The sequence below is a fragment of the Microtus oregoni genome, unplaced genomic scaffold (genome assembly GCF_018167655.1).
Source record: "Microtus oregoni isolate MIOR12 unplaced genomic scaffold, Mior012 000035F_ref0000213, whole genome shotgun sequence".
NCBI lineage: Eukaryota > Metazoa > Chordata > Mammalia > Rodentia > Cricetidae > Microtus > Microtus oregoni.
Window position 1 is genome coordinate 5656968 of NW_024543094.1, and position 13202 is coordinate 5670169.

The window sequence follows — 13202 nt, forward strand, 5'->3', positions numbered from 1 at the left end:
GTACTGCTATGGAGCATGAGAACTCTTCTCCTGTTTAACTTGTAGTTAAGCCTGCTGTCCAGCTCTTTATCCTCCTCTTTCCTCACTCTGTGTAGCCTTTGGTAATTTCTTTTCAGCTTTCTTGTATGTTAGGGTCAACTTTTAAGTTTCTTCACATGAGGCAGCATATTTCTATGTCTGGATTATTTGACTTAGCACAGTGTCCATCAGCTCCATCTATTTCCTGCAAATGATGGAATTCCATTTTTTTTATGGCTGAGTATTAGTTCATTCCATGTATGCATTTTCTTTACCCATTTATCTGTAGGTGGAGGCTTAAGTCATCTTGGCTTTATATGCACAGTTTTACACTTCTTACCATGATAGGCTGTGTTACCACAGGGCCAACAAGGGGCTGACATCTACCACAGTGTCAGAGAGCTGACAGGCACAGTGCACTCTCCTACCCACTCAGCTACTAGTAGACGCCTGGCTTGTTTCACTACATTGTGACTGCTGGTGTCACAGGTAATACTCCACAGCCATTTTAATGGAAAGGGATCATAAAAGCCCCTTGTTGGCCCTGTGGTAACACAGCCTATCATGGTAAGAAGTGTCATGTTAAAGCGTTGATATCAGGGATGTAAAAAAGAACAAGGAAAGCACGGGGATCATGCTTCAGAAGCACAAGAATAAAAATAAAAAATGTCAGGCTGGAAAGTAAGCCTTCAAAATATTGGCCTAAGGGGGCACATTTCAGATTGATACTGTAGTATGTAGTGCATTCATAAAATAGAGTATTATTCTTTCAAAAACTAATGTGGGGAATAGGGATTTAGTTCAGTTGTAGAGCACAAGGCCCTGAGTTTGGTCCTCAGCTCTGGAAAAACCAAAGCAAAACAGAACTAATGTGAATGACTTCTGATGCTGTGGTTCCAGTTTATGTTAGAGCAGCATTTAATGGCTAAAATTAAAATGTTCATTTCAGCTTTGTTTCTTTTGGGCTCTTGTTAATTTTCTGACATCTTGTTTCTTGCCTCAGAGTTATTGATTTAGGAGTCATGACTCCCTGTGATAAGATACTTCAAGCAGCTCTTGACCACAAAGCAGGTATGTGCCATAGTCTTCTGGGTGTAGGCTTCAGCATTACTCTGAGAGTCTGTTGGAGAATGGTAAAACCCAGCCCATGTGGGGGTCTGAGGAACACCTAGGCAGCCAGCTCCAGTGCGGGCTGTTGGGACTTGAAAGAGGTGTGTGAATGTCCATGGCTTGCTGAGTTCTAGAGGTTCAGTGGACTGCCTTCTTAGAGGAAAGCAGTTGAGGTGGATTTTTTTCCCCCTTGTATGTAGTTGTTTTTATGGTCAAGTCTGAAATTGTTACAAACCAGAGATAATTTTTATTGTGTGGTATCTTAAATCTGTTACAAATATGTTGCTGCAAATTTATGTTTCATTTCTTTTTTTTTTTTTTGAGACAGAGTTCCATTTCTTATTACCCAAAGCAAATACTAAATTCCTAGAATTAGAAATTAACATGTTAGGCTTTCTAATCTTCAGTACAAAACTTTTTAAAGTGGTCTTTTTTCTCTCTCTTTTTCATTCTCACTGGTCCTTCTTTCTTTCTTTTGGCAATAGATATAATTGGCTTATCAGGACTCATCACTCCATCCCTGGATGAAATGATTTTTGTTGCTAAGGAAATGGAGAGGTTGGCTATAAATATTCCGTTGTTGATAGGAGGAGCAACAACTTCAAGGTAAGTCAGCAAGATGAGCGCCATCTCACTTTATGTACTCTTAAATGCCAGTGTTTATGACTGGGGAAATCCGCTGTTCTCTCCTTTGCTTTGCTGTCTTCTGTTGCACAGCTTTCCGTTCTTTCTCTGGGGAAGTGTTAGAAGGCTTCTAGAGCCCACTCTGCGAAACTCCTTTGTGAGTCCTTCCCTGTGCCCTGCTTTGGATTCTGTTGACTTGTTGCTATTTTCTTAGTCCTCTTAGGCCTGAGGAGTTGTTCTGACAGGAGGACTTTGGGGAAAACTTTAGGATAAAAGGCATAAAGAGGACAATGTTCACATTGAGTCACACGGGCAGTGTTTGGTATACGTTTTTCCTGAGATCACGGCCATGGAGAGAGACACTGTGGCAGCATCACAGATATTTGATGGTTGGCAGGGGATAATATCAAGCTGGAGCATTGAAATTGGTGGTTCCGCAATGTGCAGGGTTTTTTTTCTAGTGCAAAAGTGACATAATAGTTTGTCATAGGTATTTCTAGAGTTCCTAAGAGAGTGAGAGGTTTCTTTTGAGGAATTGGCTCTTGAGACTGTGGCTGGAAGATCTGGAGTGTATAGGCTGGAGACTCAGAGCAGTCTTCAGGCAGAACTTCTTTGCACAAAAGGCAGAGGGTTAATGAGACTGCTTAATGTTTTTCTGAAGGTTTTTAGCTAATTAATGAGGTTAACTCACATTATGAAGAATAATCTACTGAGTTTACAGGTTTAAATATTTATTGCTTCTAAAAAATATCCTCATAGCAACATTTGGGCTGCATGCAGTATGACCAAAAACTGATCGCATGGCACACCCAATCTCACACATAGAATTAACCATCATATTACTTATAATGTGACAGAGAGTTTTAGCAAGTAGCAAAATGTTTACATTGTTATTCATTAATTACTTTTCATTGAAATAATTTGACAATTTGGCCATTGTTGCTGATATTAGAAAATTGAATTTGTTTCCCACTGACTGACTTATTAGCCAAGTGGCAGAATTATTTTTAAGGGATCTGACTGATCACTGATAAGAGGATTTATTTGTGTGTGTGTTTGTTTTCTTTCTGTACTGCGATTTGTACCTAGTACTTGTGCATGCTAAGCAAGACCTCTTATCACTGACCAGCCTCCATTTTACTTAAAATCTTTTACTTTTTACTTTTGAGACAGATTCACACTAAATTGCCTAGTCATGCTATCTTAGGCTTGTCTGGAATTTGCAGTGTTTTGTCTCAGTTTCTAAGTAGCTCTGATTATAGGTCTGGACCACCAGGCCTCATAGATAACTTGGGCTTTATGAACTTGACCTGGTCTTTTGCCTACTGTGGTGACTATTACCAAAATAAAGACTTGAAAGTTGTAATTATGTAACATACTAAATCTCTACTTTAGAAGTTATGGCACCTGGGATGCTGGGTTCATAATTAAAATATTTTATATTCGTTAATCAGGAATTCATTACTTGTGATGATTTGAAGTTGACTACATGGTTCATTTTCTTTCTTTCTTTTCTTTCTTTCTTTCTTTCTTTCTTTTTTCTTTTGGTTTTTCGAGACAGGGTTTCTCTGTCACTTTGGTGCCCATCCCGGAACTAGTTCTTGTAGACCAGGCTGGCCTCGAACTCCCAGAGATCTGCCTGCCTCTGCCTCCCGAGTGCTGGGATTAAAGGCATGCGCCACCACCGCCCGGCTTTGGTTCGTTTTCTTATAAGAGCTACCAGACAAAAGAAAAAAAGCCCTCCTCAGTCTGTTGGTTGCTTCTTTTCCAATGATTGAGGGTTCAGAGGTGCCTAATTCTTCCCTTTGCCAGATGACAGCTCAGGACTTGTATGGTTTTTGAGACAATTTCTGAGGGTATAAGCTGTGACTTTTCCAGTAGCAACATGAACCAGACTTGTGCTCCTAGACATTTGAGGGTCTTTAGAGAGGCCGAAAGTTAGGGGTCAGAGATGGGCGAGAATTTACTTGGAGTGTACCTTTTCAACCTGGATTTGTAAAAGAGAAAAACCAACTGTTATTCTATCTGCAGAATGGGCAATGTGGTATCACATATGGGAACTTATGAAAATCTGGCTTGTTATGGGCAGAACTTGACTGGGTATTTATTCTGAAAGTCAGTTGTTAAATTTAATGTATAACTAATTGCTATTGTTTTAGTTAGGATTTCTATTGCTGTGGTGAAACATCATGACCAAAAAGCAAGCTGGGGGGGAAGGGCTTATTCAGCTATACTTCCACATTGTTGCTCATCACCGAAGGAAGTCAGCATAGGAACTCAAATCGGGCAGGAGCTGGTGCAGAAGCCATGAAGGGGAGCTGCTTACTGACTTGCTCCTCATGGTTTGCTCAGCCTGCTTTCTTATAGAACCCAGGACCACCTGCACAGGGCTGGCCCCACCCACTGTGTCCTGGGCCCTCCCCCATTAATCACTAATTAAGAAAATGCCTTACAGTTGGATTTCATGGAGGCATTTCTATTGGCAGAGTTTTTTGGTGTCCCAGCAGGCACTCCTGCATGACCACAAAGAGGCTTATTATTAATTATAAATGCTTGGCCAATAGCTCAGACTTGTTACTAGCTAACTCTAACCTATTTATATTAACCTACATTCTGCCATGTGGCATTACCTCTCTTTCATCTTGCATCTCCTGTTTCATCTCCATGTCTCATTGGCGACTCTTGACTCCTGCCTTCTTTTCTCCAGTGTTCTTAGACTGATTTTCCCACCTAACTTTATCCTGTCAAGCTGTTGGCCAGTTGATGGAGGAAGGTCGTTGGCTAATAAAGAAACTGCCTTGGCCTATTTGATAGGCCACCCACCTAAAGGCTGGCCTATCAAATGGGCCAAGGCAGTTTCTTTACTAGCCAATGACCTTCCTCCATCAGCCAGTCAACTTCTTTTTTTTTTTTTAATATTTATTTATTTATTATGTATACAATATTCTGTCTGTGTGTATGCCTGTAGGCCAGAAGAGGGCACCAGACCCCATTATAGATGGTTGTGAGCCACCATGTGGTTGCTGGGAATTGAACTCAGGACCTTTGGAAGAGCAGGCAATGCTCTTAACCGCTGAGCCATCTCTCCAGCCCCCCCAGTCAACTTCTTTATTAAATGAATGATAGTGATGTGTATTCACACAATGTAAAGGAATATTCCACACATTTCCTCAGCTGAGACTCCTTCCTCCTTGATGACTAACTTTTGTCAAGTTGACACAAAACCAGTCAGTAAACTACAAAATAGGTTTTGGAATCCCCCCTCCTTTTACAATTTAACGGAAAGTCACATTGCTCTAAGATAGGATAATTTTCTGAGTGTCTGTGTGTATTTAATCACTCAGAGGTAAGGTAATTTTATCTTTTTCTTTACTTTGACTATGAGCTTTCGGTAGGGAAACTTAAAATATAGGTTGTGTGTTAGATTTCATGGATGCATTTTTAGATACTGTTCTGTTCTGATTCCATCTTGATTTCTCCATCTTTATTTTTTCTCCTTTGTTTAAAAAAATGTAGTGTGTGTGTGTGTGTATGTGTGCGCACGTGCGCGTGCGTACGTGCATAAGAAATAGTCAGAGGACAACCGAGAGAGAGAGAGAGAGAGAGAGAGAGAGAGAGAGAGTCAGGAGAGAGAGAGAGTCAGGAGAGAGAGAGAGTCAGGAGAGAGAGAGAGAGACAGAGGACAACCTTGAGAGAGAGAGAGAGAGAGAGAGAGAGAGACACACAGAGGACAACCTTGAGAGAGAGAGAGAGAGAGAGAGAGAGAGAGTCAGAGGACAACTTGAGGATAAGAGCTTTTCTTTCTACTACGTGGGTCCAGAGGATTGACTTTATGTCACCATGTTTGGCAGTAAGTGCCTTTTACTCATTGAACCCTCTCTCTGGCTCTCTTCATCTATCTTTATGTGGGCTCTAGGGATTGAACTTCGGTGGTCAGGTTTGTGCAGTGAGCACGTTTACTGGCTGAGCAATTTCACCAGTCTAGTTAAAGCACAGCTATGCAGTGTTTATATACAGTACTTTAATTCTAGATTAGGCCATGATATGAAATAAAAGATTACAGTAGACTTTGACTATGAAAATAGCAGATTTAGAAGAAAGAAGGAACAGGAAACACACGATGGGAACATCTGTAAGCATCCTGTGAGCCACTTTTCTTCACCTCAGACCCCCTGTAACCACCTAAAGGGAGACTGTCTTCATTTCCAGTTCTCACTTAGTTTTGTATATTTCTTGATGAAATTGCTGATACATAGCCTATTCCATTGCTATAGATACCTAGCAGTCAGGACAATATATTTAACATGTCAAGTGTGATATTTAAGAATCGAAGATTCTGTGCTCGCTTCTGTACCAAAATTGGAACGATACATTAGCATCCTGCACAAGGATGACATGCAAATTCGTGAAGCGTTCCATACTTTTTAAAAATTAAAAAAAAAGAATTGAAGATTCTTCCTTTAAAGTTTGACAATAGAAACTTGAGGCTGAGCAAATCTTAGTATGAAATAGTTAATTCTTGCTTTGTTTTAATTAATTGATTCACTTTTGTGATATTAGGGATTGATTGAACCTAGGGCTTTCTGAATTGTAGAAAGAGTTATACCACTCAGCTATATCCCTGGTCTCTTTCTGTTTTGTTTTTTGTTGCATTTCAGGTCTGGGATTTCTTTTTACAAGCTTAAGGTGGTGTTGAGGCCAGTGGTGTAGATGGTTTTCTCAAAGAGGAAGCAGGGTCAGATCTGTGTCCTGTGTCTTCTGCCTGCTTCCTGCTTCCCTGGGGTGCTGGCTCTTCTCCCAGCTCCTTTGGAGGGAGGAAGTTGACCTTGACAACAGTAGGTTGTGACTGCCAGGGACTGGTTTCTCCTTTGGCTCAAGCAGGCTGTGATGAGTACCTGGACTGGAACTCATTCCTTGTTGGCAGATAGCTAAGAACAAAGCTTTCTCATTTTGTCAGACTCAGTTCATGTCATTTCACATTGATTTCCCGTCTCAGGATGGGGAAAAGTCATTCTTGGTTGATAAGGGACATTTGAAGTTCAGTATTTGTAAGTAAGTACCTTGAAGCCTTTCTCTTGGAAATACTGTAGAAACATTATCTGTAGTGATTCTAACACGAGTTGTCTGAGCAAGGAGCTCTCAGCACTGATGGATTTTCTTCTTGACCCTTATTTTCAGAACCCACACAGCAGTTAAAATAGCTCCACGGTACAGCGCACCTGTAATCCATGTCCTAGATGCATCCAAGAGTGTGGTGGTGGTGAGTGTGGGATCTTTCTTTTATTCTGAATGAGTTGTAAAGAGGGAACAAAGAAAGCGTTAAGAACTAAGGTCTCACCCGAGGTCCACTTGGTAAGTTCTACGGAAGAGATGTGAAAGCGCAGAGCTGGTGAAATGACGTCAGAAGTTCATGGCTGCCACTGCAGCGCTGCCTTGCGGGCAGTAAACCCTGTTAGCATGTGTGTGCTTTCAGGGATGCTGGCAGAACTGAGCAAGAGCTGAAGGATGGCACCAATGCCTTGCACTTGGACACCTCACCAGATTGATAAATGCCTTTAATTTACAAATATGAGTAAATTTCTTTGACTAGTGCTAGAATTAAATGGAATGTAGGATTTTTAAAATGACCTTGTTCCAGATGTAAAAATGCTTGATAGGGCCAACTGACTCAATCAAAAACCAGAGTCATAGATAGTTTCTCAGGGAACAGAACAAAAACTTTGCCTAGATGTCTTTCCCTCTCCGTGTCCTCTAGTGAATCCTGATTGTCGTTCTCATGTGTTTGCTGAATAACAGGCTACAACAGCTGAGAGACCACTGGGTCCTTCAGTTTCCAAATTACTTGTCTAGAAACTCAGTGTAAGATAGAAAAGAGCTAAGCAGCCCCTTCTGTCCATAATCCCATTTATATTTTCAACGAAAGCATAGTTTGACAACTCTAGGAATTTCTGTTGGGGAAGAAATCTACTCAAGGGCCTGGTGACCTGGAAGACTCCAGCAACACCATGCAGACTGGATAACAGTGACTTCAGTTTCTGTTATCTTCTGAAAGGAAACATTTTACATCTGTGTATTTATTTATGTGGAATGATTACAGTAACCAGTATTACTGTATTCCACCCAGTTGAGTGTATCGTGAGGTGTTATTGTGGGGTGGTGGTGGTGCTGGAGCCACAGTATGTGTATGGAGATCAGAGACAACTGTGGGAATTGGTTCTCTTCTTCTGCCATGGTTGTCAGACTGGCAGCAAGCATCTTCATCTGTTGAGCCATCTCACCAGCCTCAGTGGAGGTTATCTTCCTTTGCTGCCCTATGGTTGTTGAGCTTTATCTTGCATTTCAGTGTTCTCAGCTGTTAGATGAAAATCTGAAAAATGACTACATTGAAGAAATACAGGAAGAGTATGAAGATATTAGACAGGATCATTATGAGTCTCTCAAGGTAAGTGATAAAAGCAGGTCTTGGCTCGTTTCAGATCAGAGTAATCCATGATTTTTCATGGATTTTATTATTTTACTATTTCCTAGTTTAAATCTGAGTTCTTTGGTATCTAAATTCCTGATTTTTTAAAATGTTATAATGAATTGTAAGTAGGGCATGGACCTGCGTGCCTATAGTCCCAACACTTAGATGTGGGTAAAAGGATCATGAGTTTAAAGCCAGCCTGGGCTACCTAGCAAGACTATCTTTCAAAACATTTAGGATTTTTTTTTTTAAAACTGTATTGAGTCAAACATTCTGGATCCTCAGTAGATATTAGGCTGTATGCCAGGCACTAGGGCTATGAGAAAGAGTAAAACACGAGCTCATGACATCCTAAAAATATGAGCTAAACCATTCCAAAGTGGTATTCTCAGACTCACTTTTAGGGGAAAAATGGAAGAAAATTCTTCAGCTTCTCCTGGTTATTGGCCTGACCTTGCCTGCTGTTCAGAATCATGTGCCTGGAATGGTCCCCTCTAGGCTTCAGGAACTCCATAGGATAGTTTCTCTGCTTGTCGGCCTTCCATCTTTGTGTGGGGCATTAAGAGAGTTGCTAGGAATGTGAATGAGGGAATAAACAATTGTTGTGCTTCTGAGGTGCTTGAGAGCCATAGATTCTGCTGATGACCTCTTTCCATTCGTCTTTTTGCCTATAGTTGACAGTTCCTTGGGTCTGCTCTGGTGCTCAGGGCAGTTAACTCCAAGTTCATGTGTCCTGAAAGAGGTGATCAGGGCTACAGGGTCAGTCTTAGAACCACAGTGAACATGGGTCACTCTTTACTCTCCTATTCTGGTGGCAGCGTGAAGCCATATTGGTTGGGAAAGAATAAGGATTATCCTTTAGAAGCATTTGATTTTACTCATTTGTTTGTTTTGTTTGCAAAACTTTTTTGGTTATGTTTTCATTGTAGAGATAGAAAAGCTAAGAGGTTCTGACTAAATTACTGTTTTCTTCAACAGGAGAGAAAATACTTATCCCTAACTCAAGCCAGAAAAAATGGTTTCCACATCGATTGGCTGTCTGAACCTCACCCAGGTCTGTGGCTGTTGCTGGAGACAGCTAAGTGTGATAATTGACAATTTCCAGGAATGTTTGCAGTTGCTCAGCAACAAATGAACCTGCAAGTGAGCAGTTCTCAGTTGTGTGTAGGAATGAGTCACCTTAACTGAAAAGAAAGTAGATAGGAAGACCTGCTGGGTGCCACAAACTGTGGTGAGATGGAGTCACCGTGGCTTACTGGGTCCTTCAGATGACTCTCGAACAACCATGTTTATTGTCTTCATTTTAATTGAAGAAACTAATTTCAGACAATAACTTGAATGGTTGTCAAACTTCTACCGTCAGGTTTGTCTTCTGTAGCCTCAATGCTTCTCTGTGTTATGCTTACTTCTCAGCTGACCTGAGTTGCATGCAGGCCAAAGGATTCACTTGGAAGGTCTGAAATATAAAATAACTGCATTCACAGGTCTTGAAAACTGCAGCAATGCTGGATCCTTTTCCGCTTTCTTTTTCTGTTTCTGGATCCTTCCCTTTTCATTTTTCTTACGTTGTTTCTTCCCGTTTTATTTCTAGCTACCTTTCTTACCTCACATGGGTACTCACAAGGGAATAATATGAGTAAGATGTTTTGACAGGCTCAGAGAGACACGAGGTACAAATGCAAAACTGAGACAGTGTGAAGGGGGTTCTGTTAAAGGAATCTGAATTTCCCAGGTAATATCTGTTTTCACATCCCAGGTAATATCTGAAACCAGCTTTCAGTGCTTATGACATCTGTGTTCTACACATGCTCAGCAGGGCCGAGAGGATTAAATTGGAAATGTAGGTGCGCTCAGTTCTAATTTCATTCCTGCTGGGTTCAGTGTGGTTTAGTGGAAAGAGTGCCAAATTGGGAGCTGGAAGGCCCGAGTGTTCATCCCTGCTTGACTCCTGGCTCCGAGTCACTGTGTGACCTTGAGTGTCTGTCTCCTACATTTGACAGGTGCTGATGTGTAAAGGGGGATTATTTTATGGAAATATTGAAAGGTAAAATAAGATACTAATGTGAAAACCTTTGAAGAAATAGAAATCACTACAGCAGAGCGCATGCTGTGGTTTTCACTGTTTATCTTTTACTCTGAAATTGGTCTAGAAGCACCAGGACAAGTCATACACCAAATAATTTGCTAGAAATCTCTGAGAAGGCCCACGATACTTGGTAGTGGTGGAGATACTTCCTGGATTGCCAATTTAACCCACATATGATGACATTACTAGGCTCTGCCCTGCTGCCTAAGGGATATGGGGTCCCAAGGTATGGCTTTTGAATTTTAAGGCTAGCCCAGTTGTCTTCAGGGAACTATATGAAGTGAAGCCACTAAAAAATCAGGGCCTTCTCTCTGGATCTAGGGAAGTAGAGCCTGAAACAGCCTTGGAACACTGCCATGAAACTTGGTCAAGAGCAGCCCCACCATCAGCCCCAATTCCACAGCTGCAGGTCACTGTCTGCCTCCTAGCAAGAGGCCTCTTTGGTGTCAGTGTCAGTGGCCTCTCTTAAGTCTCCATGCAGACTTTATTAACAAGCGAACCCACACAGTAGTGGTTACAAAGCAGGAGCAGCCCTAAGAATCGTAGGAAGATGACAAAGCAGATGGGGAAGAGCTACTGTGGTGCAGGAAGGCAGAGGGTCCAGCTTAGAGCTCCTCTGCTCTCCCCTTTCTTCCTGAGAGACCCATGTTCTTTAGGGCAGCTACTAACAGTGGAACAGCGAGTCCTCAGATCCCTAATCACAGGGAAGCATGGTCACTCAGAGTTGGCAGTAGCACTGGCCCCTTGGCCTCTGGCCCAGTATCCATGTGGCATTGTATCCTTGGTGTCCTGAAATGTCTGAAGCACAGTCTGCCTATAGAGTCCCTAGAATTATATATGTTATCATATGTTTCAGACTTGAGATGCAGAGAACAATTTTTGAACACCTGTGTGTTTCCATTACTCAATCTAAGAAAAAAACTTAATCTTCTTTTAAAAGATCAGATATTTATCCATAGCGGCAGTCCTGTATTTATCTCTCCCCTTGTAGAAATAGCCACAGTTTGGAGTTTGGGACTTCATTTCTGTATATGCCCTCACACTGTGTGTGTGTGTGCGCATGTTTGTACGCTTCATATAAGAAGTGTGCTGCATGTGTCCTTCTGCAGTAGTCTCTTAACAGTGCCATTATCTGTATACATGGAAGTGAACTAAAGGCTTCCTTTTTTTCTTAGACATGGTAGGGATGAAAGGGTTGAGGGAAGAATTTCCAGCATGGGGTAGTCAGTCAGCTGCATGGGGAAGTTCCTCCTCCATGATAATTTAAAGTTCTGCTCTTGGTAAGACAACTCCTATAGGCGACAGGAGGGAGGCAGACGTGGGAGTAAGCTGCACAGTGAGGAGCAGGGAAGGACACTTTAGTGTATATCCGTGTGAGTGCTCTCCCAGCTGGTGTGGCATTGACAGCTGTGCCTCTTTGCTCTAGTGAAGCCCACATTTCTTGGGACCCAGGTCTTTGAAGACTACAACCTGCAAAAGCTGGTGGACTACATTGACTGGAAGCCTTTCTTTGATGTCTGGCAGCTCCGGGGCAAGTACCCGAATAGAGGCTTCCCCAAGATATTTAACGACAAAACAGTAGGTTAGTAAATCCTTTCTGCTTGGCCTTCAGGGTGTGGTATGTGACTCTCAAGTTGGTCTGAGAAGACGCACTAAGTGTTTAGTTTACACAGGATATAGCCGCTGCCATATTGCTCCCCGACTCAGCCTTCACAGGAGGCTTGCCCTTACTACATCAGGTAAATGTGGCCTTTTATTCACTCAGTCTTTAAATGGACTCCCTGACATCACTACACACTGGTCTCTGCTCGGCACAGGCAGACAAAAAGGCGAGAATCCTGTGACTGCGTACTGGCTCACCGGCATGGCTGACAGTGCTGGGTTTTTGCTGGATTCTTGCTGTGGGCTCAGCCTGGGATCCCACTCACATCGGAGGGGCTAGATCTCCAGCAGGAGATTAGAGTGGGGCTTCCTGGAGGTGGTGGTACTTGAACGGTTATTGAAGATTCCGTGGGAATTGCTGAGACTAGACCTAGGGGTAGATAGGAAGCAGAAATAAAAAGGAACATGTCAAACCGAGGAGAATGAAGCCTTGGACTTGGGGGCCCATGTGGGGAGCTGCACATCACATTTACCCAGAACATTCAGGGAAGGAGGGAGACTTAGCATGTTAGAATAGAGAAGTGAGTTAATCACTGAATTGCTCCCTCACTTGTCTTGGGTAGCTTCAGCCCCACCCAACTCCTAGAGACATGGGAGAAGGAGTGCTGGTGAACAGAGAGGTCCGGGCTGGAGAGAGCAAGGGAATCCAGATACACATCAGCTTTTGGAGGTCCTAGGCATGTTAGGGTGTTGAGACCCAAGTACTTACCTAATCCAGGAGGATTAGGTAAGGGGCTTCTTACTGTACTGTCCTTGTGCCACCACAGCTAGCTAGAAGGGACCATGGAACTGCCCTTCATACAGGTAGGGCAGCACAGTGTTGTCCACTGAGAGCTAATGGGAACTGATGGAAGGTGTCCCAGAACAGATCTGGTGCCTACCATGCAAGTGCTGAAGCTATTCAGATATAGCACCGATGCCATTTAAGAGAATCTGGGCCATGCGTCCCAGCTCACCCTGTTTTCTCCCCATGTATCACTGTGAAGTTAATGGGGTTATAGTGGAATGCCAGTTTGTGCCCTCTTTCTGACAAGACTGTTTGGATGCTATTGATTTCGTTCTCTGGATTCTACTAACTGGGAAAATATAAACAGATTGACCTAGAGGAGGCACACTGTGGGGATGCATTTCTTGGTCCCACTAGCCACTGTGTACTCTGCTCCAGGCTGTGCCCATGGCAGACCTGAGAGTCTTTGTGAGAATGCAGAAGAGGGTAGAGAAGGGAGAAGCAGCAGT

The 13202-nt window shown here is 42.6% G+C and overlaps 1 protein-coding gene and 1 pseudogene across 2 annotated transcripts in view; both read left to right on the forward strand.

The window, feature by feature from the left end:
• Window positions 1-13202, forward strand: part of Mtr (5-methyltetrahydrofolate-homocysteine methyltransferase) — a 76836-nt gene that overhangs the window by 50081 nt on the left and 13553 nt on the right. For both annotated transcript variants that reach the window (XM_041630724.1, XM_041630725.1), the window contains 6 exons: window positions 1022-1089; window positions 1614-1734; window positions 6931-7012; window positions 8096-8194; window positions 9197-9272; window positions 11731-11886. In XM_041630724.1, the coding sequence (XP_041486658.1) occupies window positions 1022-1089; window positions 1614-1734; window positions 6931-7012; window positions 8096-8194; window positions 9197-9272; window positions 11731-11886 (602 nt within the window). The remainder of the gene's footprint in view (window positions 1-1021; window positions 1090-1613; window positions 1735-6930; window positions 7013-8095; window positions 8195-9196; window positions 9273-11730; window positions 11887-13202) is intronic.
• Window positions 6083-6177, forward strand: LOC121432771 (annotated as a pseudogene).